Below are 27,216 nucleotides of genomic sequence, written 5' to 3'. Positions count from 1 at the left end.
TGATAAAATAATACAAATTATCAGTAATGGTGCTGGAGAAATTTTCTTTGATGTGCTAGGAGGAACTGGTGAAATATTCCTAATTACCATCCCAAAATGATATAGCCTTATCTCTTGCGGCCAGAATATCTATGACATTGCTACCAGAATGTCAGAAGGACAGCCAGTTGGAGGAACTACTTATTCCGTTTTGAAATTGTGATTGAACATGCAATTCATTGAAACTCCCATATGCAATATTTCCATAGTATCTGGCATGGCAAAATTATTGCAGAAATTTTAACTTTTTGTTTGAATTTGCTCGTGGCTAATCTTCGATCTTTGCAAGATTTTCGTAGAAATCTTCGTCCATTTGGGAATGTCTGAATATTGCTTGCTGGAGATTTCTGGCAAATATTTTCTGTAATTCCTTGTTTTATACCTGCTGATGAAATAAATATTTGTCTGAAATATTTTACTTTGTGGTGATGTGTAAAGACTTTGTAATCAACTTCAAATATGCATGTCCAGCTGCAAAACTAGTGATTAGTTGAGAAATTCTCAGATCAGTTGCCAGAAATCGATAATGGAATGGTTCCATTTAATCTGAATTTCATGGCATAATCACTTCTGCATTTTAGTAACATCAAAAGAAGAATTAATTGAAAAAATATTTCCCTATATTTTTACCAATTTTGATTGGCTGAGTGATTAAGCTATTCTTGCAGTAAAGAACAAAGACATTTATGAGCTTAATAATGTTAATAACATTCAAATCAAGGCAGTCACATACAAGTCCAATGACACTATTGTGGAAATAGATGAAGCGGTTAATTATCCAAGAGAATTTTTTAATTAACACAATTACCATGTTGCAAAATATCAATCAACTAAAGCTTTGTAGCAGCCATGAGTTGCAGTGCAAAAATTAATGAGCAACGTTATAGAAGCAACAGTCATGACAGGACTTTTCAGTGGTGAAGATGTCCTCATTCTTCACATTTCTTTGATTCAAACAAATGTATCATTTCAGTTTAAGAGATTGCAATTCCCAATTTGAATGGCATCAGCAATCACTATCAGCAAAGCTTTGCACTAATATTTAGAATTGTGCAATTAGATCTAAACATGAATTCTTCTTTCATGGACAATAATATGTTGAGTGTTCTAGATTCGGCAAACCAGACAATTTCTCTATGTGCAGAGACAATGGAACAACAAAAAATATTGTATACCCACAAGCATTGTAAAATTAATCATATTTGAAACATGTGCTTTCTCTTTTCTTTCTTTTCTATTTAACCAGACTGAGCCACAACAATCAACGTGTGACTAATTATAGTTAAAACTAGGCATAGCTAGTTTTAAATAAAAATACAATAAAATATTTTGTAGTGTAGAAATATAAAACTCTAAGCAATTTTTTGTAATTTAATTAATTTAAATTTGCTCAGAAATTTTATACTTTACATAATAACTAATGTCCAGAAATGATCAATTTTGTGCAATCACATAAAAATAATGCTTGTTTTGTCTTAAAATCAAAAAATTATCTTTTTAGTGAAATCAAGTTGTCATACAAGTTTTCTTTTCTTTTTTTCTTAATTTTGGCATTTTTATGCAATATATGCAATAATACTGTTTGTTACTGTTAATTACCCTAGACTTTTATTGTTCTTTCTATAACCATCTTTGGTAATGTTTATTCTTTTCAAGTTCTTGAGCAAAACACTTTTCACTTTCCTCTGCACATTAATGGAAGATATTAACAATATAAGTTTATAGTTTCAGAACCATTATAAGTTAATATTGTCGATTTTCCCTTTAATTTTCTGAACTCGAAACTACCTTTAGATACTGAAAAATGGCATATGTCATTCAAAAAGTAGCCAGAGAATATGATAAAATTGTTGAATTTGATAATTGAAACTGCATGCAGTAGACTCAACAGAAAGTTTATGACTGAATGAATCAGGGATTAAATTTTAATATTTTAGTTTTGAAAGGAATAATGGGTAGCAATGAAAAGAGTAGCTCCCCAATGGAGATTACTTTGAAACGATTAATCCTAATAACAAATGTTAATGCTAATGATAGAATCATTTGTAATTTTGATCTAACTAGCTTTGATAGCGAGAGCGTTCAAGTGAGCCAAGACACAACTTTGAGACTTGAGGAAAGCAAAACTTTCATCTATTCAGAAAAGCAAGATGCTTTTCCATTGAGGGTTTGCCCACCAAGGAGTCATGTGATCCTCTTATTGAAAGGAGCTGCTAATCAGCAAGGTTATCATGATAAAGACTTTGTCAATATAGGGTAGTTAGAATTAAACTGACAGTACTGAGAGCCAAGTAACTACTTTTCTACTCAACGGATCACAATGGAATTTCATATTTGTTATGTAGAGCATTGGCCCAAAATTTCCGTCTGGGAGGAAGATGAAATTCCTCTGATTTTTTTTTTTTTTTTTTCAAAATGTAGGATTTTTTGCGAATTTTAAAATATTTCATTTTGAGGCCAGGTTTCTGTTACTGAATCTTGCATTGATTTATCTTAAAATGAGTGGTTGATGAAACGTTTTCAAAAATTATTTTATTTCTCATATGTTTAATATTCAATCTGCATCTCATGAACTTACAAAATCTTATGCTCTTGATTTTCACATGTTGGACAGCAGCGATTTTAGTTTGTTTACTTGCTTACTTCTTTCATTTAAAGGCGACTTTAAATTGTGGGAAATTGTTGAAGTACGCTTTTTTTTTTTCTGAATAGAAATGTAAAATTGTGAAAATAATCTATCAAAAGAATTTAAAATTATAGTCAAAAGCTGTATATTTTTAAATTTTTTACCTTGTTATTTTTCCATATTTATTTATTTGGTTTTTAATAGGATCAGTTTTGTTATCCATACTTTCCAAAGAAGCTTTGAAGAATGGTGTTCCAAGTTTAACTGATTTGCTTCAAAATCCGTAAGAGAAATTTGTGTCTTTCTGCCTTTTATTTCTCTCTAATTTATATTCCATAAGAATAAATTATTTTAATTGAAATTAATGCTAAAATAAATTATTCAGTAAAACTTCAAACCAAATGGACTGGATTTGTAAGTTCATTTTGCTTATTTCACTTTGAGAATTCTCTGACTAAAATCCGGTTAATGGTTAAACTAAATATAAAAAACACTGTTTTCTCTCAACACTCTTATACATTATGCATGCTAAGAGTTACTTTCTGTAGCCAAATTATGTTAATTTACTATAAATCAGCAGTGTAAGTAAATTGCATAATTATAAATTAAATCTATTTAACAATGAAATATCTATTTTTTGCAATTTAATTTATTAGGCTACCATTATTTCACTAATGAAATATTACTTATTGCAGTTGATGAAAAAATAAATATATGTGATATGGTGTCAGGTAATATATTTAACTACACTAAAAGAGCTTATCAAATATTGCTAAACTTGCTTAATAAATTAGTACTTAAATGTTTCAGATTCTACCTTCAGTTTTATAACTATGCAGTTGGGGATTTTTTTTTTTCCTTCTTTATTTTTTTTTCTTTTAGTTGGTCTTCACAGCAAAAACTATATAATTTAAGGTGCTGCTAAATTTTTAATAGTCTTTGGATAAAAGCATTTTGATGATGACTAAAATAGTTATTCATAGAGTATTCATATATTGCATTAACCCCTTGACATACATATTTACTTAACTTCCCTAATCAGAGGACCCTTCCTATTTGGAACAATTATTATTATTTTAATTTTTGGAATAATGTAAGGATATTGGAGATGCTGAAGCATTTACTAGTGATTTTTTCATTTTAAATTGCTTAATTCTTTCACTTAACTGTAGATTTGAAATTAAAAAAATTTAGTAATTTGATGTACGAATTAGACTTATCATTATTATTCATTGTTTGCAAATGAAGGAAAGAACATGTGCCAAAAATTCAAAATTTAATTGTTTTTGAATAAAATTAATTGATTTTTAAGCCTAAACGCACACACATACAAAGAGAGAGAGAGAGAAATTTAACATGGGGAATTAATATTTAATTTGTTTATTTTTCATACTTTAATAAGCATTACATAAAAAAAAATTTATACATATATTTAGAAAATATTTTCTCCAGCCACTCTTAAGAAACAATAACCTTGTCATATCTTTTTCACATTCTATATAGTTCATGTCCGAATCGATTTTACACAATTTGCTTTAGAATGAAAACTTATTCATACAAAGAAGTTATTATCAAATATGTGATTTCTATTTTCATGGGCTATTCTGCAGCCAAAGATATTTAACTAGAACTTCGTTATTCTACAGAAAAACAGGATTTGGTTAAGGTTTTTATATCGGTGTATGGTTCATTAGTAAATTGGAAGTTTTCGAACTTATTGAATTATTGAATGAAAGATTTTTTTTATGTGAATAGTTGTAGCCTGCCTATAATCAACAATTCATGTAGACATGTCAATGTTTATTCACATGAAATATTGAGACTTTTTTAAAATCTAATTTGCATTGATTATTTAAAAATTGAATGGAGGAAGGGAAGATTATCTAAAAGCTTTCCAAAAGTTTTTACATAATAGAGAGTGCAAGTACTGCTGAACAAACTATCTAAATGTGGAAAGACTTGTTATATGTTCAGAATATTGAAAATTTCCTATAACCAAAATGAAATCTGGAACGAAGATTCAAAACTGAATCCTGTAAAACTGAGATTTTTTGAAACAGTGGTAAAATTTATCCAACTATTTTTGACATTCAAGAGGAGATACAACTACTACTTCTACTTTCGCCATTTTCGGTACATCATGTAAAAAGAGAAATAACTTGTTGCTTAAAAAATTTCATAAAAGAGGATGCTTTTGGAGGCCTGATACCCGTAGCCAGCATTTTGATTTTTCAAGAAAACGGGACTCATTGAGGACAATGCTCAAAAAATTTATTAATCAGAAAATATTGGAAAAACAATTGAAAAATTTGAAGTGTGAATCTCAGAACTTTGTATATATTGTTGCGGATTGAGATGCACGAGGATAGAACCTGGGACCTTGTGGTTTGCAGTCCCGTAACATAACCATGATACCAAAACAACCCAACCAGTGCCAGTTAACCCAACAATTGCTTGGGTTAACTGGCTTATATGCTATTCACCACAATATCTTCATTCACAGAATTTAGTCCTCTCCCTACTATGCATTTTCCAGGAGTATAAGTCGCTTAAACCCTGGAAGAATCACCCAAATAAGCCCATTCTTTCAATTAAAGTAATTTTATCTATATATTGAATTGAACAACTTCCTAAAATTTAATTAGTTTTCAACTGTCGAATCGATATATTTTTATTAAAATGTTTAGAACGCCAAAAGTCGCCAGAAACTGTGCAAAATAATTAAGATTATGATAATAATTGTCATATGATCAGGCCAGAATTGAAAGAGGAGTTTCTTTAATAAAATTAATGAAAACGGAAGAACATTTGTTGTCTTTAGATGAATTTTAAAAAAAAATGACTTTTTTTGCTTTTGTCGAAAAGCAGAGGAATACAGATTACAGTCTGTCAAAATGTTGAAAAGGAGACTCATTACAGATAAACTAAGTGATTTAAAATCAAAAGGGGTGAAAATTGAAGAGACTGTTTTTGTGCAGCTATCTGTGAAAAAATTATTTGAAAAGGAAAGAAAAAATAGAGATTTGCGATGTATAGCAAAGTGAAATCGTTTGAGGAATGGAAATTTTGATAGAGCAACTTATATATTTAAAATGTATTAATGATATACTTTCAGCAGTTCATTTACTTGAATTTAAATAAATGAACTTGTATTTATTGATTTTTGATTTGTATTTGTCTCTTGATCTTAATATTATATTTTTTTTTTCTTTCTTAGATTATCATTTTTGTAATGAAATTTGTTTCAGCTAAAGTGTGATTTCATTGGTGTAGTGAGCACCCAGTGTGTGAAATTAGTATCACTTACTCTGAACTGTAAATCAAGCATAATAGGTGTCCTTCACTTAAGTAACTTGGAATATTAAATAAGAATGTTTAGAATTTAGAATTAAGAATTTTTGTAAATTAGCAGTATTTAAATTTTGTCATTGCATTTTTATGTCTGAAATATGTAATTTTACAGTCCATAGATTTTCTTAAAAAGGCCCTTACAAGTCCTTGCATTTCCCCCTTCCCTCTCCTTGAATAGAAATTATCTAGAAAGGAAATTAATAAATTATAAAAATTATGTATATTATTCTGTGTTTCTCTCCTCTTCCCCCTCCCCCGTGCCCAAACAACATGCGGAATTTTTAACTTTTTTATTACTTAATACCTAACTTCTCTATTCCATATTTTTAAACATATGGGTATTGTGATCCATCCACTGCCAATCAACAACATGCGTGATAACTTGTCATTTGTTTTTATTTGTATAGTTAACAATGCATTTTTTTCTCTACTGCTATTAAAGAACTAAGTTCGATTACTTCAGACTTCTTTATATTTTCTTTTAAATTCACACACATTGAATTTTTTGAACAAAATATACTTGAAATTTTCACTTTACAGCATTTAAGAAGAAACAATATGAAAAGATTTGCCTTATTTTACTACAAATCACCTTTGGTGAATTAATAGTCACTAAATTTTCAATTAAATATTTTATGTAACATGATCTTCATAATTTCTTCTGCAAAATATTTGTAAGCTTTAATTTTTTGATAGATATTAATTGATACTATTTTAAAAGCCTGATACCATTTTGTTCATTTTAAGATACACTTCCCTTGTTTTCTGTCAACTCCTTTAAAATTTGCACTATACTAGATCCTGCATTCTACTATTTGTAGCTTTTCAACAATGCAGCATAATTTATAGCCTAAAGCAAGGTAAAATTTGGAATTTTTCTTCATGTTAGTAGTATTTTAAATATAAATTTAAATCTTTTGCACGTTTTTCTCGGAATTAAGGAAATGTATGTCTTTTTTCTTTTTTTAATCTATTTAGTTTGTTAATGTACTTTGACAGTAATGATTTGCATTAATGACAGAAGTTTAATGTCACTATTTTGCTCGTTTCATTATTTTTTTTTATTTTTTTGTATTAGAATCTATAGTAAATTGGATAAACGGTTTCTTATTTCTTTTAAGAACATATCTGTAGCTTTAAAACAATCTTTGTGGGAATGCTTCTTGCCGTAAAATAATTTTTTCTTTCCGGTATTGCTTTTATTGCAGATGCACGCTAGCGCTGCAACGGCGCCTTAACTATCCGATTTATTAATCGCTTTCCTTTTTTCGAACTAGATGCGAAACCGTATCAGGCTTGTTCAACAATATCTTCTCCTTTCATTACTTTTTGTAAAAATTCATTAAATTCTCGAGCGAATTATCTTCTACTTATGCTTTTTCCCCCGTGTTTCTCTCTCTCTCTCTCTTGTTTTTTTTTTTTTTTTTTTCTTTAACTAGAAATATTTCTTCTGTCAAATAAGACTCTGCAGATGAATTTTATAAAACTATCATTACTTTGCGCCTTAAGTTCTCTAGAGCTCTATTCTTTGCTTGTAGTTTATCATATAAAATTGGAGAGATCTGTTTTCAAGCTTCCGGTGACTGTATTTATAGCTGTGGATAGCAGGACTCTTACGTAAATGAGTACTTGGTAAATTCTTTCGCCTGGATCTCTTTAAATACTTAACATTAAGCTCCAAAACAATTTTTTTTTCATGTCTTTTACAACAATCTTTTTTAACATTTACATCATTTAAAATAAGGTCTGTCATTTCTTCATGTTTCCAAGTTCGTAAATTTATCGTCATGTTGCGATTTCAAAATCAAAAAATTGTTTAATATCAGGAATATATTCATTTCTTCTTCATTTACTCCCTCTAAAGCATTAAGTGACATTCGAAGCGCTCTTCTTTGAATTTTGGTGATATCACTTTCATTTTAAATTCAAAATATCAAATTACTATGAAGATCACACCATATCAAATTACTGTCAAGATGTTGGACGCCAGGAATTAATCATCACACTTAAGTGATGGGCTAGTATATTTTTACAGATACAGACATCAACACCATATTTCAGCAAGTTTGATAAATATATATCCGAATGCGTAGTTGCTTTTTTTTTTTTTTTTTGTCACAATATTGTGACGGACAAAGGGAGAATGCTCAGTATCACCCTTCCTTTGTTATTTTCGCAGTTTCTTCGCATATGCGGCTGGTGAAGTGGAGAGAGTGCATTTCAAAGTTCCTACACAGCTGAAGGAAAGTCTCAGGAAAGCGAAGGAGCTCACAGAAGCGCGTCTCAAGGAAGAACAGAAATCGGTAATTATTATTATTATTTTATGTTTGTAAGTAAGGAATTTTGTAATAAATTTTCTCTCATTTCTTGATGTTAGAATTTTGAAACTTTATACAATAGTGTATTTTTAATAACAATGTATTATTTTAATATTTTGGGAATCAGTTAATTGTGTAATGCAGAAATTTCTAAACTTTTAAACATTGTGAACCATTTTATCGTCAGCGCATGAAATTTTTTCAAAGACGGTCGGATAGCTCTTCCTCTTTCCGATAAAGTTTTTCTGGATTTAAAAAAAAAAAAAAAAAAAAAAAAACGAATTTATGGGATGAAAAAAACATTAATAATTATAATTTTTTAAGAAATATTTTTAATGCATGTTTTGGTGAAGATTTTAAGGCCATGTCACATTTTGCACATTGTGGAAAGACTTGCATATATTCAAGATCTTGGAGTGATCTACCAAAAATTGCTTCAAGGTTGGATCGCCACATATAATTTAGGAATCCCTGTCTATTTATTTTAAATTTTCATTCTAAATAAGTGACACAGACAGATGGTGATTTTGGAAAAAAAGTATTAATAATTTCAAGATTTCATAATATTTTTTTTAAAAAAAGAACTAACTGTAAATGAAAGATTAAAAAGTAGAAGTTAATCAAAATGCTTTAAAAAATCTTTTTAATGCGCTGATCAATGTAATTTAAGTTGTTTTTTTTAATAATTTGGTTGACATTTTTAATTCAGTACATTATTTTTATCTTAAACTAATTAAAATGAGATTTTTTTAGCTGATCTTAGTCAAAATCCTTTTACCTACTTGATTGCATGTGAAAATGATAATTCAGAAATGGATGAAATTTGGTGTTCATTTTTATTAGACTTGGACGAAATCCTATAAAGCAGAAGAGCTGCGAAATTTGATTTGTGCATCAAATTTTGTAGTTATTCAGCAGATGCATACTTGATTTACACTATTAACAGGATGCATGTGAAAGCCGAGAGTTTGTATTTTACTGATTGTAGCACATTGCTCCTGTCTAATTTTACTTAAGTTTTAAGTCTTTACCTTTTCTTTTTATATATGCGATTAAAATATTTGCTAATATTAATTTCTGTTCAGATATAATCCAATTCTTAATTTTAAAATTTATTTTTAGAATGATAATTGATTTATTTAATTAAATACATTTAAAACAATTAATTTGTAGATCAGGCACAGCAAACGCATATCGAAGGTTCAGGCTCAGTTGTCATGCGATGATGAAAAAAAGAAAAGACAGCAGCATGAAAGAAGAAAGGTAATGTAGTATTATGTAGAATATATATATTCGTACTCTTCATACATTTAAAACAAATCGGTTCAAAAGTCTTTTTGGTGATTTTGGGATATTTTTTTAATCTATAATGAATTCATTGATTTCTGAAAATAAATGACATTGCTTTTCTGTAACTAACTTCTTGTATATAGTTAACTTTAAGAGATAATTTAAAATTCAAAACTTTAAAGCAGTTTTCTGGTTAAGATTCTCCACTTTTTGATTGTTGTTAAATTTTAAGACAGTGGGGTATATTATCTCATGCTAGCTTCCAAAAAATGCATTATCATTTTCTATCTTCATTTTACTTCTAAATACAGAGCGGGGGTCTTTTTAACTTCTTGAATTTGTTTCTGTTATTTATGAAAACTAGAAATTGTGAAATTATTTTCATTTTTTTATAAAATATATAATTATTTTTCTGTGTAGCTTTTTTAAAGCTAATGAAAAAAAATTTATTTAGTTTTTACATATAGATTAAAAGCATGTTTTTATTAAATTTTTGAAATGTGGAACATTAAAAAAAGCTAAGCCCTTTGCTAAATTTCAGAAGTATGAAGTGATAATTTTTCATAGGCTGAACAATTCTAAATGCTATTATTCTTTTCTTTTAAAAAAAATATCCAAAAAACTCAAGAACATGGCAATGTTCTATCATTAATTTTTTGCAGTTTTGTCGATCTTATGATGGTATACATACTGGAATTTTGGCTCTTAGCTTTATAAGTCTGTAAATAAAATTTCTCTAAATTGTTGAATATTGTGTTGGCAAAATTTATGCTTTCCATCACAGCCTTGTTGGATATTTATTGTTTCATATATATGTAAATCAAATACAAAATTTTTGACCGTATGCATTTTGGTCAAATTTTTGGTAATTTATATGCCTCTACATCAATGTCGGCATTTTCCGAAATGATGTATCCATCTAAATTAACTAGCAAATTGTTACTTTTAAGAAATATTGAAAAATGTCCCTGATTATTTGGACCTTATATAAGTCGACTTAATATTTGATAATGATAATTTTTTTTTTCATGTTTATGTTTTTGTCTAAACCAAAAAAGTGCTTACTTCTTGTAGCAATTTCTCACTATGTGCCCTGTCTATGCATCTTTACATAATACATTCCTCTATAATTAGTTATTAATCATACAGTTAAGTTCCTCTGCTTTGGAATTTTTAATATTGATTTACATGTAATTTCATGCATGTTCATTTCATAGAATTATTGAGAAGGATATTATCATTATGAAAGTGATAAAAATCTAAAGTTGTCACTCATTGCATTCTTTCCATTTTGTGTTAGGCATTTTTTTGTTTTTTCAAGAACAATAAGAATGGGATATGTAAATTAATTTCCTATAAAGGAAGGAATGAACCATATTCTAGTTTGTGAAGAATCTAGTTGTTCTTGTGTTGTCATACCATTATACATCCCTGTTTATTCATCAAATTCTTTTCATGTTTCAAAGTGTTAGGCACTAAAAGGATAATCAAAAAAAAAAAAATAATAATTATTTCTCACCATTAGGGTTTTTTTGTTCTTTTTTCTACCAAATTTGGCTTAGTAAATTTTATTAATTTATAAGTACGACAGTTTAAAGTGGTTACCCCATTTACAAAAATCCATTCTAATGATGTTAGAAAGTAAATACAATTCCAAACGGAGCTTGTTTCCATGCATAATAATTGCTTGATGTGGCTATCCTTAATTGCACAGATAACACCTATTTCACACTAGGTCTTGTGAAGCTTATTCATTTTCTTTGATGTTCTCATCAATGCTTCCTTTATCACTGCCAGCCTTTGGAATGCCAACAAGAAGAATTGGTTCTACATTTGACCATTTATTGATATTATTTCTTGTGTCTTCATCAGAATATGTTGAAGATTCTGTGTACCTCTTTTGCTTCTGTAATAAACAAAATAAACTGTCCATCATTTGAAACAGAATGCTTCACATGTATTGAAATTGGTATTATTCATATGAACAGAGACAAAACTGAAGCTTCCTTCTGTATTATGCTCTTCCTTTCATTTTTAATGTTTAAAAATAAAAAGGGCAGGAGATGATATGATGACATATAAATTAATTTTTAATAATTTTAAAAAATATCTTTTGCTTCCTTAATTGAATTGTTTGAAAATATGCATTTACTCATATGTATATATATCACATCTTGATTTGTTTGTCTTTTTAATGTTCTATAATAGAGGTTTTGTCAATTTTTTCAGAAGCAAAATTTGGAGCTTTCAAACAATACATCGAGTGAAAGAGTACAAACACCTTCAATGACAGGTATAGAATAGATTTATTCTAATATTATTTTTGTAATTTTTTAAAAAAATTATTTTTTGGATGAATACTTTACTTTATTATTGGATTGAATACAATGTTTGGAAGTGAAAATTTAGTTTGTAACAGAGAATACATTTAATTTAAATGAGTAGTCAAATTTTATGTGAATAGTTTAGTCTATGAAAAGTTATTTTAACTATGTTTTAGATGTGATTTTTATTGTTGAAAACTTTTAATGATGAGTGAGTATTTGATATTTTATTCTTAGATTCTTTTGTACCAAATTAGTGTCAACTTATTAGTGTTGAAATGCTGATAATGTTTAAACTAGAACAGCTTAAACTGGTCAAAGTATATATAGTCTGCTCAGTAAATGTAAAATCTGAAGTCGTAGATACTTTAATGTGCAAAATTTAGTGAACATCAGTCTTTTCGCCTTCAAAATGGACCCAATGTCAAACATTCTTAGCCATGTCAAAATCTTCAATTATATTAGTTCACATTTTATCATATCTGTTATCCTTCATTATTAATGTTGCATTCTAGGGTAAAAAGATATCACAATTTACATTCGAGTGGATTAAGAGAAGGATCTACAGGTCTGCCTAATCACCGAGAAAACACAGGAAATCTAAAATTCGACAGAAAAAACCGGGAAAATGCAGGGAAATTTGAAAATTTTCATAGGAACCAGGAAAATACAGGAAATTTTAAGATTCTTAGTTTTTTCCGGTTACGTGGTGATCTCTAAAGATTGCAAAAATAAAAGATCATAGCAAAAAAAAAAAAAAGAAAGAAACAATACCATTCGCTATCATGTAATACAGGAAATCGCCCCTTTTCTATTCTATCCCTTTTTTTTTCTGTATAGATCAGTCGAGTTTCGATTTGCAAGACTGTTTTTCTTTTCCCATGAGACTTCTTAACTGCGTGAAAAGAATGGAAAACTTTTCTCTTGCTGGAACATTCAATCTGAGGAAGCAGTGCAGTGGTATTTAGTTTACCTTACTTGAGTTTATTGAATGGTTTATTATTTGAGAAATTTATTCAGAGTAGATTAAAGAATATTTTTGAAATAATGTTTCTCAAAATCCGTATTTAATACAAATTGGACGGATTAAAAAAAAAAAAAAACCCTGATTTTACTGAATGGATTTGACGAATTCTGCAAAATCCATTTGTTGCATACTGCTCGCTTTGTTAGAAGATAATAAGCTTAAGTAATGTGAAAAAACAGGCACTTACTATATAGTTATGCCCAAAGAGGAAAACTTACAAGACTGTCTGCCAGTCCAAAAGAGTCATCATTGATTTTGAACTTGGTATGTAAAAGAAATACAAGAAAAAATGACATGTCAAATCCGAAAACGTCAAATTTAATGACCGAAAATAAATCAATTTTGAACTTTTTAGTTAAAGAAAACTTACTATCTCACATTCATCCTTTAATACATTTAAGGATATATCGGAAATATTTTCACATATGTTCACCAAAATTGTTATTGCTAAAAAATGTATGTTGGCGAAATTGATGCCCAAATACATAAGTTAACAGAAATGAATAAATAAAGAAAAGTAATTATATTTTGTAATGCTTTTTTTTTATTGTTGTTGTTGAGTAATCATTAAATGATTTGTATCATGATAAAAATGGTTTGTGTTTGATTTCATTCGTGTCTTTAATTTTATGTGACTTACAATTGAAGAGTGTAAGAGGTAATATATCCCCCAATTGTTTATTCTTTTACAAAGATTATCGTTAAAATCTTTTTATATATTTCAATAATTTTTGCAAACTAATATTCGAATTTCATATATTTTAAATGATAGCTGTATATTTCTGAATGCTTTGTATTTACATTTTTTGATCATTGCATGAATTTAATTCATTTAAAAATGCATAATGAGCTTCCTGTTTGCTCTGTTGTACCCCTGAGTGATTTGACTGCTAATATCTCATGCCACTCCTTGTGTTTTTATGTCATGCCTGTCCCTGTATCATCCAGGTCCTGTCGTTTGAGGTCACCCCTGCATTTAACATTCATGACTTCCAAGGAACATTTATAGGTGGTGTCTTTTTGTGTGTCTCTCTTTTTTATTCATTTTCTTACATATTTTGAAACAAAAAAAAAATCTACTTTTCTATAAAGGAATATGTATGTTTTTGTAAGAATGAAATTTTAAATTGGTGATATGCTAATTTTTTTTTTAATCTTAACTCTTTTATACAATTTTGGAACATATACTCATGCATGCACTTTGCTACCAGATTGGAAAACTGATATTCTTTAAATTTAATTGGTTATTCTTGAAAAAACAAAAGTGCCCTTAATGCATGGATATTTTTTCCTGCATATGCTTATTATTGAATAAAAAATGTTACCTATAAAATTAGTAATTTTTTTCTGTAAATATATAAAAATATTTATGAAAAAAACATAATTTTATGCATAATTTCCATATTTTTTTTTCTGACATAGCCATAACATTGAATGGATCTAAAACAGCAGTACATGGGGGAAATCTGATACTAGATCCCCAGTAAAAAATGAAACACCTAATTTTTCCTATATATGCTATTCTAATATCTTCATTACAAACCATGCAAGCACACAAATTAAGTACTCCATGAGAAATTGAGTTTCCTTCTTTTGAGAAATTCCAAGATATTTTTTAACATAAGAACACTGCTAAAATGAATTATCCATTGCATGGTTGATGTTCCAAAAATGACTGTATATATTAATTGGAATATGTCTCAAAAGTTTTTGATAAGTGATGATTGATCTGAATGTAAAGAAACTCAAACAGCAGAAATGAGTGATTTTGTGGCTGAAATTCAGAATAAATAAATTACAAATTGCTGAAGGTATGAGGTATTTATGGCTAAAAATGAGTTTTTATGATCGTTCTTCTAAAATATTTACAGCATATTAACGAATTCAAAATATGAGTAGGATGGGCATATATATTTATTAAAGAGGCTAAGTGAGAATATATTTATTATTCTTAAAATTCATTGGAATTCGATTCGATAAAGTCTGATCAAAGTCCTTTTGAGTTGTTTACATTTAGCTTAATCTGCCTATTAGCTCTGGAATACATATAGGAACCTGTCTTTTAAGATTCCTTTTAGAAGCACTTCTGCACCAATTAAAGCAGCCATTAGAAATTAAATCTCCAGCTTTTATTTTTGATTTTTAAAATGAAGAACTAAGAATATCTCATGGAATTTCTAGATCTAGACAGCATGGAGCTGTAATTCATTGTTTAACCAAATGTAATGCACCTATAATGAGAAACATGAAGACATATATTATCATGATATAGGCACCCAATCAAATAAGCATATACTGACTAATTATTTGCTATTTCAATACTGACATGTGAATGAATGATTGTTTAAAATATTAGGAATTGATCTTTACCTCATATTTTGACGTCATATTTCAACTATATTGTAAAAAAGAAATTTATTCTCAACTTTTTTTTTACTTGCCTGTATATACAAGCAAATTGCTGTCTGAATTTGAAAAGTTTTGTATAAAACTTTTACCTTGTTTTTAAAATAACTGAAATATTTAATGTTTGTATTGCTGTTATTGATCCGTACATGCTATTCATAATTAGTATGTATGAAATTATTTTGATGAATACCTATTTTTATTTTATTTTTTTAAATATTTACTCTTATTATCTTTTTAACTATTGTTGCATCTGCCACGTTTCATTTTCCTTGTATATTTCATTGATGACAGGAGCCTCTATTTTTATTAGTATTATTAACTACTTGAACAGCATTCTTGGAAATGATATTTATTTTCTATTTTATGCCTAGGTTTATCAAAAAGAAAAAAAACAAGATTATAATATCTATGAAAAGTATGGGCTCTACATCTATCTAGAGTTTATCTGGCAGCGTAAGGCCTATCATTGCCATGCAAGAGGATGACACCTTAACTTAATTGTATTGCATGCTCACCTTAAACTTGAATGATTTTATGTTGAATTTCCCATGCAAAAACATTCTTCACTCATAGAAAGAATATTGGAAATTGGTGAGGGACTACTTTCAAAAAGCTTCAAGATTTTAGTTGTTATAATTTATTTGAAATTTGATAAACTTTGCCCAATGCAATATCGGGTCAATTAGTACTCTCTGTGGGGGGGGGATCTTCAGAGAAAAGAAGAAGGGGGGAAAAAAACCCAGACATTTAAAAGCATAACAATTTGAAACCAAAATATTATGTTTTGAATAATGTTTCTTATAGAACTTTTTTTAATCATCTTCTATATTTAAAAAAAATATGGTTAAGATGTTCTTGCACATAATTTGCAATATATTTATACATAGAGATAGAATTTTTTTTTAAAATAGATATCAGCAATGCTTTTCCTTTATCTGATATGTGCTGGTTGACTTTATTAAATGATTTCTGTTATTTTGCAGGTACTTCTGATAATAACTCCAATCTGCCAACCCCTTCTTCTCCTATACCACCCCCACCTCCACCACCTCCTCTTCCTTTGGAAACTTCCTCAGTAGTTATGCCACCTCCGCCTCCACCTCCTATGAAAATTGCTGCTACAAATGAATCAACAGGTGGAAGGGCAGCCTTGTTAAGTTCAATTCAAGGCTTCAATAAAACTAAGCTGAAAAAGGCTGAAACAAAGGATAATAGTGCTCCAAAAATCTAATTCTTTGTCTGTCTTACTGTTTTATTTGTTATCCTTGCTTATGTATGAAATATTCTGTGAGAAATTTAATTTTATATGCTGATCTTTTATTTTATTGACAAATAAGAATACAGGTATAAAAGTACAAATATTTTATGTAAAAAAGATGTAAATGAAAAGTTTTCACTTTGCCTTTTAACAAACAATTTTTAATCTACATATCTAATTTTGTATGCACTTATCAAATTATGTAGTTTTAGCTGTCTTGATTGCTTTTAAACTATCAGATTTGTCAAAAGTAATGAAATTTGTCAATGCACAAAATATTGTGTCAATAACTGCTTTTTTTTTTTTTTAATTCAGTGTTTCTTTTTTATGTTGTTGTTATTACATAGGGTAGAATTAGATATATTATTTTTTTCATGTGTGTGTGTATGTGTTTTTAAATCAAATGTTGGTAAAAAAAAAAGAATAATTTTTAATTTATTCTAAAAATTAAATTAAAAATACTCTAAACAGTAAAATATCTGATAATTTTGAGCGTACATTACTACTGTTTTCTCATTAATTTTTTTTTAAAGGGAAATATATTATTCATAATTATGGCCTAGTATAAAGGTACATTATTATTCATTGTACACGAACTACTCCCCAGTTTCATCCCTTTTTTGCTCATACCTATAGCCATAATGCATTTGGAAAAAGGCAGTGATACAGTTTGCATTTAAAAAATTGTTTATTTTTGCAATAGAGGAGAAATCACAAAATATAAAATACAGAATATCTGATACTGACAACAGGTGGAAAATAGCCATTCATCTTGCTGTCAGACTTATTTATTCAAAAAATAAAGTAATGATTCAAAAATATAGTTATTATAGAATGCAACAAGCAAATGCAACAGATAAAAAAGTAATAAAAAAATTACTGAAACACACTGAAAGAAATGGCAGATTTTTGCTGTCATTCTTACAGCTGCATCTCTTTCCCATATTAAAAAGCATGAGCAAATCTCTTGGGAACCCCTATTTGTGGTCAATTTCTTAATCTTAAAAAAGCTTTAAAAAAGGATTATATGCTTGGTTATAAATTATAGAGGGAAATATTTTGTAAAATATAAATACATCCACTCAGTTAAGGGATTAATTATTTTAGAGTTTTAGATATATTGATTACAAACTGGATTTTTAATAAATATTATTTTGCTTTTTAACAAGTTTTAGCTTTTCAGATACATCAGATATGCTCATAAAAAATTATCTCAGGGTGCCATTAAAATAACTTTACAAGTTGCTGCATTTGATTTGATTGTTTAAATGTTGATTTATTGGTTAGTGGATATCAGTAACTTTTCAGTTTTATTATTTTATGAATATTCAAACTTCAGACAATTTCTTGAATATTTGAACAACTTCAATAAATTTCTTATATTTCATCTGCTATTATCTTCTCGCTAGCAATTCTTCATTTTAAAGCTTTCTAATATACAGATTTTTATTTGACATCTAATACTTGAAAAACACAACTAATTTTCAACATCAAAATATATTATTAATCATACTGAACTTAAAACTAATACTCTGTGAAATGAGGTGGTGAAATATAAATTAATTCTTAATAATTTTTTTAATTTATTTTTTGTTTTGTTTGTTAAATTGTATGGAATTCTTATATGCATGTATGTACACGTTCCTATGTTTAAGTCCTGAATTATTTAAAACTACGTTGGACTTTAACTCTCATAGTTTTCTGAGTGTTTTGAAATAGGGCCAAATAGAATCCCTTTATGTATCAATAACATTTCAATTTTATTACAATGTTTTGTAATTTTATAAATGCTTTAATTTCATCTGTATTATATTATTTTATTTTAATTTGAACTGTTAAAATGTAAAATGAATGCTTTTCAAATAGTTTGCAAGAGGAAAAATATATATAGATCCTTATTGATAATGATTTACAAATTGATGTGCAAATTATTGCAATAAAGATAAAATTGGATTTCTTTAACTTTTTTCTTTAATATGCAAAATAAATGTACTAAATTCATTTTGCACATTTCTAGTGTTTTTAAATTATCTTCTTTATCGATACTAAATTCTAGAATTTTATTATTTTAAATCTTTGATCTGTTATTATTGATGCCTGATTCAGGCTAAATTTTCAAATATAAAAATGGATTGTTTAATTCTTTTTTTTTTTTTTTTTTGTATTTGTCTTAAATGCATCTTTAATCTAAAATTTTTAACTTTTTGAAAAACAATTGGCAATTTTTATTAATTAATATATAATTTTACTACTAGTGTTTTTGGAATTCTGCTATGCAATATATTTTTATTTTTTTTATTTATTGTAAAATCTATCAGATCTTTTAGAGTTTTTAAAATAATATTTTATTATAAATACATTGAAAATCCAAAATCTGTCATGTCTTAAATTTTTCATTCTAAAACAAAAACTAACTTCTGTATCAAAATTTTGAAAATACAAATCATGTCACGTTTTTATTTAAAGTCTGCAAAATGCTGTTCGATGAAGGAGGGAAGCATTCAACCAAAGAGCATTATTTAGAAATATGGAATTTATAGAATGTATAAATGTAAATTTCATAGTTTTTAGAAAATTAGTGTTGTGAATAAATTTTTGTAGATGTGTGTTTGTGAATGCGAAATGAAGATGTAAATTTATCAATAAAATTTTGAAGATAATTTTGGAGTTCTTAATAATGATTTTCTGTGAAATAATTATTTAAAACAAGAACGAGTTTACTAAAAAATTGCCTGCAGTTAAATTAATAAATTTTTATTCTTCTCAGCATCTTGCATATAAAGTGTAAAGTATTATAACTGTTAGAAAATTTGTTCCCAAGATTTTCATGAATCGGTATATTATAAGGGATTTCATTTTTGAAACTGCAAATATAATCGAGGATGGAATTTTCATCTTTAACTTGTCTTTTCCTTACACTCTCTCTTTGTCGTTTTTTTTTTTTTTCTTTTTCTTACAGTTTGACTTTAACTTTAATACTACTGTATACGTATGATTAACAAATGTATGTATGTATGATTAACAAATTTTTTGTATATCATTAGAATTCAAAATTTATTGATTGTACGGTGCAAAAAAAAACAGCACATTGCTTTAATTAAAAATTTTAAAAAACAAAGGAAACTAAATTTTGGACAAGACTTTAAAATTATACTGCACTGAAAACAAAAACTTGTTGGAATCGCTGGAAAGTCTTTATAATGTCCTTTTGTTTTAAAACAGAATAACCTCGTTTTGCCATGCCATTTTGTGAAGTCAACAAATGATGTTTCGTTCGTCACCTTGTCCTACATTGTAGTCGTGCCACCATTAGCTGGGCCAGCTCCGTCCATCCGAACTATCATTCTGTGTTGCCCCTTTCGCAATGCACACTTCCGAAAATTCATCTTTGAAACATGTTTCTGCTCATATGCTCAGATTTTCGATTCTCTGCCTGCACCACTTCAACAGTTGAAAAACTTGAAGTTTTTCCCCATTTGGGGGGGGGGTAATGGTTTAATTTAATTCCATGTTTCTGATGCCAAAAAAAAAAAAGATATCCTTTACTGTGAATTTAAAAAAAATATCCAGGAAATTAGCAGATGGATTTGCTTCATGTTGTTCTAACAGAAAAGATAATATTGATGACTGGGGATAAAGATGGGGACATTTTCCTTTATCCCCATTTGGTTGCTTCATTTACATCTTGGTCCATCGATTGAATCAAACTTGTTGCGTTCAGTGGCAGAGTTTGACAAAAATATCCCCTCCCTCTCTCACAATTCTTCAAGTAGAATGACAGAGTCTATGTAATTTACACTTTTGCCCTAATTCTCTATAAATTTACTATTTCCTTTTATAATTTTGTTGTTTCCAATTTCCACGTTTTTTTAATCTTGAATAACATTTTATCTCCCCCCCCCATTTGATTCTGTTGTGTAATCTTCTGTCGGAAATTTTGAAAACAGTCTTCTCTTGTTCGGGAAATCCTTTTTTTTTTTTTTTTTACTTCTAGTTTGCACTTCCGCAGTTAGATAATATTTTTCAATCTTTTTTCTAGTTTTTTGAAACCGTCCTTTAAGGTTATTTTCATTGTTTCAAACTTAGAATTCCATCAAATTGCGCTTTTATGTTAATGCTTCTAGTTAGATCTGCAAATCAATATTACCATTTTAATGAAGTCTTTTACGATTTCGTCAAAGTTATCTTTTATAGAGTGAAGTTTATTTTTAAAAAACAAACTTCTATTAGCCTAATCAGGCTTTTTTAAAATTCTGTATTTTAATTTGATCATCTCTTAAAACTGTATGTTTCCATCCTTTATTTTGTTTTCCTGTGTTTTTAATTCCCAGTTGGAAATATTTTCTTTATCGAAAATGTGATGACTATCCAATTGCAATACAGTCGTATACAGGGAGATAATTTATTGTATTAATTATTTCTAAATCATGTCTACATATCATTACTGTCAATTCTACCCCTCTATTGTCAGTCGGTGCAATCTCGCTGACGACTCTTCCTTCAATCTTGAACTTATTTTATGACAGCCAATATGAAAAATCGAACGAATAGAGCTTCCTCGATCCAAGAAGATCAAAATGCTGTGAAATTACCTACAGTAAAGTCTTCTGTTAATTAAATGGTTGCGACTATTACTGATACAGAAGCAGAAAATTACATTCAATCTGCAATGGAGATACGGGGTAAAGTTCTTAAATACATTGATGGATTATCTAGTAAAAGCCTATCTAAAGAAAACAGAAAAGCACTACGGGAATATATGACAAGTTTTATCAATGTGGGTACATGGCAGCAAACAATCTTATCAATGACACTGGGCAAATTGCATGGCGTTAGTTGTGGAAAAATGACAAAGATTAGAAATTGCACAAAAACCAAAAAAAATTGCTACCGATGAAAATTTATGCGGAAATAACAAAAAAGGCAAGTAGATATCGATCAAAAAGTAGAAAAAGAGATGAATGCCCAATGGCCCTGATTTACTCAAAAGTTAGCCCTCTATTGTTCGGGTCTCTTTCCCCGATACTATATTCTTAGTAGTAAAATTACCATTAATTAAAATTTTTAAATGCCTGTATTTTTTAAACTAAAATTTTATATTTTTGATGGCTTTTAGCTCTAATCCTTCACTTCGGGAACAGTAGATTGATAAAAACGTTTTCTTGAATACTAGTTTTTTCTAGATTTATTTTTAAATATAAATAAATATCACATATTTTTTTTATTTCCCATTCTATCCTTTTAAAGAAACAAAAGACTGAATGTACTAATTTGTCATCAGTCTACAAAACTATCAACTTCACAGTTATAAATATTTAAAACAAAAACAAACAATTAAATAAACATCTTTCCCATAATAGCTATTAAAACTTAACAAAATCAATGCAATTCTTGTAAAATAATAGTCAACGTCACTCAAGGCCTGATTTAAATTTTATGGGATATAAACTATATAAGCTTCGCACAGGTTCGCATCAAATGTTTTCTATGTTCTTTGTTTAAATTGCACCGAATAGTTCCAGAATTTTTGAAAATATAAATGCCTTTTAATTATTTTTAAAATATATTGGTCTTTTAAAATTCATTAGGATAAAAAATCATTTCCTACAAACAAAAATTAAGCTGGAGGATCCTTTAAATTTCAATTTAAAGAATTTTCTTTCTTGATTAACCAAATACAAAAGCGTTGATTACATTATCAAAGCATATATTATGCAACTTATAGTTTTCTAAGTTCGTATTGCTCTATGTACATCTTTCTTGAAACGCTGCTTTATTCAGTGCTTTCTTAAAAATTATTCAATTGTCATAGTTGCAATTTATAGAAATATTTTAAGAAACGTTTAGATTAATGGCTAGTTGAATATGTTTTTACATGTATTTCAGAAATCAATACTGGAAACAAATAATGAATGCATCATTTTTACAATATAATATAAAGAGTAAGCGCAGGACAATTTCTAGCCAAAATAACCCCGCACATGTGATAATATTTAAAAAATGGGAGCGTGTGCTGAAGGATTATTCATCGGGCGCCATTTACCTGAGCTACGCCATTAGGCACTTACACTCCTCCTGCCACCTCTCTGTCACTAGTTTACTACGCTTAACCTTCTAAGTATGCAAAACGAAAGGAAAAGAAATAAAGCCAGAGTTATCTGGTTAGGTTAAGTTTGGGTGACCTTGACATCCCTGTTGCAGAAAGATAACGAGCGCATATGCTAACGGAGTGTAGAGAGTAAAGGGGAGGATAGCTGGAATAGAGAAGGCTAAGAATTCATTTGGGGGGTGGAGTTGAACAAGGTTGAAATTTGACAGTGAAGGATGACGTCCGTTGTTCCCACTAAATTGTGACTAAGTAAAACTGAAAAGATGTGATGGACAGAGTACGGACATATTTAAATAATTTTTTAAAAATGCTCCAGGGTTGTTGTTGTTATTCTTACCTACGCACTTGTTATAGACAAGCCCGTTGACTTCGTCAGTGATTTAAGCCGAGTTTGTGCAGTAGCTTCTGAGGGTAAAGGCCTCTCAGCATTCGAGGGCAGAAGTCTGACTTCTAGCTCATATGAAGATGACACTCACACATTCGGTTGCACAACCGCTTTTTACGGGGGGGGGGGGGCTCTTTCACACATCTCATGCCGAACCGGGCACCTGCCCGAACCAGGACGCCCAAATCATGGGGAAGACGCGCCACCCCTAGATTAGGATGCCGACATATCAAAGAAATCATATAAAAAAATAGCAAATTTGCTATATCTTGAGAGTGGTAATATTTTTCCCATCAAATGGTTAAAATAATTTTATTTAATACTTATAAATACTTTAAAAACAAGATTAAATGAATAATTTGTATTTTGTTGAAAAGTTATTCAAATTAGACCTTAAATCATTGCTTGAATTTGATAACCAAATCAAGAGGGCTTTTATCTCGTCCCAAAAGCAGCTGCAAAATTTATCAGTTCTTATAAAGTGGAATTGAAACAAGCTACAGCAAAAAGAGATGTTAAAAACATCAAAATATTGGTTCAAACAGAACAAAAACTCAGATTGCATATTTTTATAAAATAATAGCGTTCTTGAAATGTCAATGAACTCAAACATTAAATGAACTTGAAAACCAAAAAATATTTTGCTTTTTGGAACTTAAAGAAATTAGTGATGTAATATGAGGAACCATTTTCTTTGATTGAACCGATCATATAATTATAATAAGCTGTTTTTCATTCTACTTTAAAATATGTTTCTCAATTTTTAAAGACAAATAAAACATAAAAATTTTACTGCTACTTCCTTACTAAAGTTTTTATTACTACTGTAATTCATTACACATTACTATTCCATTTTATAAAAAATTGCTTAGGTGATTTAAATATGGCAAACTTCTCTTATTTCTGCTTTTTTTTAAAATATACTTTTTAACACTTAGCACTCCGATAGTGCCTCTCACTCACCATTCAAGATGTACATCATTTTGAAGTTTTTCTTATCTATTTTTCAATTTCGATTGTTAAAAACGCCTATAGAATAGTAAAGACATGTAGATTCATTTTTTTCAGGGAAATTCAACTTAAAACAATTGTATTTATTTATTTATTGGTGTAATAAACAAGTCCTTGTATTAAGTGAATAATCATGCATCGATTACTTTTCCGAGTGCAAAAGGATTAAAGCGTGCATTTTTAAAACAACAAATTATTTTTCTTAAAGTATCCAGAACCCTTCTTAACGTACAAAATTGTGAAGGAAATGACGCCTTATCGAATGATAATCATTATATTTACCGACAATTAAATTAGATTCATTATTATTATTTATATGATTGTATCAATGAAACAAGAATTTAAAGCCAGAACTTAGTATTCCTGTTGTAGCGCAAAATTCAGTATTTTATCTAATGCATATTAAAATTACAATGAAAAAGTCCTCTTTAGACATTTATTTTCTTTCATTCTTTACGATTTTTATCCCATTAAATATGCATTATGTATCAGAAATAATAAAACATTTTTGGTGTAATATTGATTGCGTGATTAGAATTCATAAGATTTAAAGCGTTTGTTTAAAAAAATATTCATCATAAAAGTGTAATAAAATGGACAATGATATTCTTTTGTCAAAGTAATGCATTACTTAAAAAGTGTAGAATCCTAAAAATCTGTTATATATCTCCTATAAATATATATAAATCAATTAAACAAGATTCTTGACAACGTAGGGGAATTATATTTTGAAAAAATATATATATATAATTGAATTTATTTTGCCTACTACTATTTATTTAAATATCAAAGTATTTACTTATTATATAAATGAGGTTGTGTCTCTCTTTCCTTTTGAAGTAACGAAAAAATTTTTTTTAATAATTTAAAAGTAAAGTTCAGCAGAATCCCATTTTCGAAGAAATTCACTTATTCGTTTTTTTTTTATTTTTTTAATTCAACTCCTTTTACATTATTAGTCTTATTTAAATAAATGATACGGCAATTTTACTCTGCCAAAATGATGAATGAGAAGATGATGAACTAAGAGATTAGAATGATGAATGAATTCAACGAAGATTAACATTTTAGTACTTATTTTTATACTTAACAATTTGGTATTTGTTAAGTATAATTTAAATTATGACATATTTAGTTTATAGTGCCTACCTTTCAAAGATTTAAAATAATTCTTTTTTTCTTTTTTTACTATATTTCAATCAGAAAGTAATTAATTTTTTTATTTATTTTCTTCAATATTTATTGTAAGTTACAGCCTTGCATGATATAATGTCCAAACATGTTGCATAAGACAGTTGAAATTCTAGTTGAATTTCGCGTTTAACACATTTTTGAAATGTTGTCTATTATATATTTGTAATACTTGGATGTTAAGGAGGGAAAGAAACCAGTCATTTTTATAAGGAATAACATCCTTTAAAAAAGAGCATCTATTTAAAATAGATATTCATAAACTAATTGGAGTGTGAAACAAGTTTATACGTTATTTCTACGATCAGATAATCATCCATTCGTCTTGTTCTTCGTTTGTAAATAATTATTTATATAAATTTTCGTTTTGCATAAAATATCCGATTTTAATTATATATATGCAAGATTTAATCGGATTTCTTTCTTCCATTATTATACATTTGGCGCTGTTAGTTTCAACTATGAACAATTATTTTATTTTGATTGTTAAAATTCCGAATATTGATAATTTAACATTACTTGTCTTACATTTAGAAATATATAAAAAAAAATTATCGCATTTTCCGTTGAAGACAGTATTTACCAAATTATAAAAATTTTTATACAGTTTTTGAATTTACATTACGATTTCTAAATTGGGTGCATTTTCTGCAATCGAAATATTTATTGACTATCTTAATATTGATATTTTTTAAAAATATGAATGTTTCTTGAATTTATAATTTGCAAATATTCATATTTTTCAAAAATTCATATTCACTTTGGAAAAGAGGAGACATTCCTTCTTGATACAGTTTTGAGATAAATCGATTAATCTCACAAAAATGAAAAATTTTGAAGATATTATGCATCAAGTTTTCATTTTTGCGTTAAAGCAGCAGCATCTAATTACATTCTTAAGGTTACTACGATATTTTCGATATTGAAATTTATTATGCACAGATGATGGCTTTACCTTTGATGTCTCGGAAATTTCAATAGTAGATTCATATTTGAAATCATTTGAAAGCAATGGAGAAAAGAAAAAAAAAGCAGGCATGCATGCCAGACACCAAGAAGTAAAATTTCTAAAATGTTTGTAAATAGCATTGGAATTTTATTTGGAAACTATACAGTCTGAAAATCATGTAGTTCCCAAAATATATTAAATGTCGGAAAGATGTTATAAAAACCTGAACAATAATTTAGTGGGTATTTACTTCGTTCAGATATTACACTTATGTTAACGCCTGTTAGAATTTAACGATCAAAAATGATGATTAAATATTTTAAAATGTTACTTTAAGAATATTTCTTTATTCTTGTTGCATTATTCAAATTAAAAGCAGCTTCAGAGACACAGAGTCAATGACACCATAAAGAACAACAAATACTTTGAAGAAAGGATAACTCGGATATACACACATGTTCATATTTAGACTTTTGCTAACATACTGCCGAAAGAACAACTTGAAGATACCGAGGAGATGATTGTATTCAAAGACAGAATACCACGTGATAGTCAGAGCCAACGAACAACGCGGAGTCATTTTGATTCCCTCTGCCGTTACGAATTAAATTCGACGTAGATACGATTCTTAATCGTGCACTGAACAGGAAACAAATGGTTTTCAAGACAATTTTATCTACTAATACAAGAATTTGGTTACAAACATACGCATTAAATTTGGAAGAACGTTAAGCAGCAAGTAAAAGTCAAATCAGTTGAATTCTAACGGAACAGTTCATAGATCAAGATATTTGTTACATCAAGCTGTAAAATCCGAATTTTCATTCCAAATTACGCTTTTTTTTAAGATTATTTTTAATAAGAGGTTTAAGATGTTGCATTAGTCTTTTTTACGAATGCAACAACTAATTTAAAGTCTCCTTTTTAAT

At 28.3% G+C, this 27,216-nt stretch overlaps 1 protein-coding gene across 3 annotated transcripts in view; it reads left to right on the top strand.

The window, feature by feature from the left end:
* Positions 1-19,302, top strand: part of LOC129988126 (PX domain-containing protein kinase-like protein) — a 44,248-nt gene extending 24,946 nt beyond the window's left edge. Inside the window, exons 11-16 of one of the 3 annotated variants that reach the window (XM_056096267.1) lie at positions 2,870-2,948; positions 8,196-8,319; positions 9,508-9,597; positions 11,854-11,917; positions 13,924-13,984; positions 16,368-16,505. In XM_056096267.1, coding sequence (XP_055952242.1) covers positions 2,870-2,948; positions 8,196-8,319; positions 9,508-9,597; positions 11,854-11,917; positions 13,924-13,937 — 371 coding nt within the window. In that variant the 3' untranslated portion in view covers positions 13,938-13,984; positions 16,368-16,505. The other 2 variants (XM_056096265.1, XM_056096266.1) reach the window with 2 other exon arrangements.
* The last annotated feature ends 7,914 nt before the right edge of the window (positions 19,303-27,216 follow it).

The sequence above is a fragment of the Argiope bruennichi genome, chromosome 10 (genome assembly GCF_947563725.1).
Source record: "Argiope bruennichi chromosome 10, qqArgBrue1.1, whole genome shotgun sequence".
Lineage (NCBI taxonomy): Eukaryota > Metazoa > Arthropoda > Arachnida > Araneae > Araneidae > Argiope > Argiope bruennichi.
The sequence above is the reverse complement of the archived record's forward strand: the minus strand, read 5'-3'. Positions and strand labels throughout refer to the sequence as shown.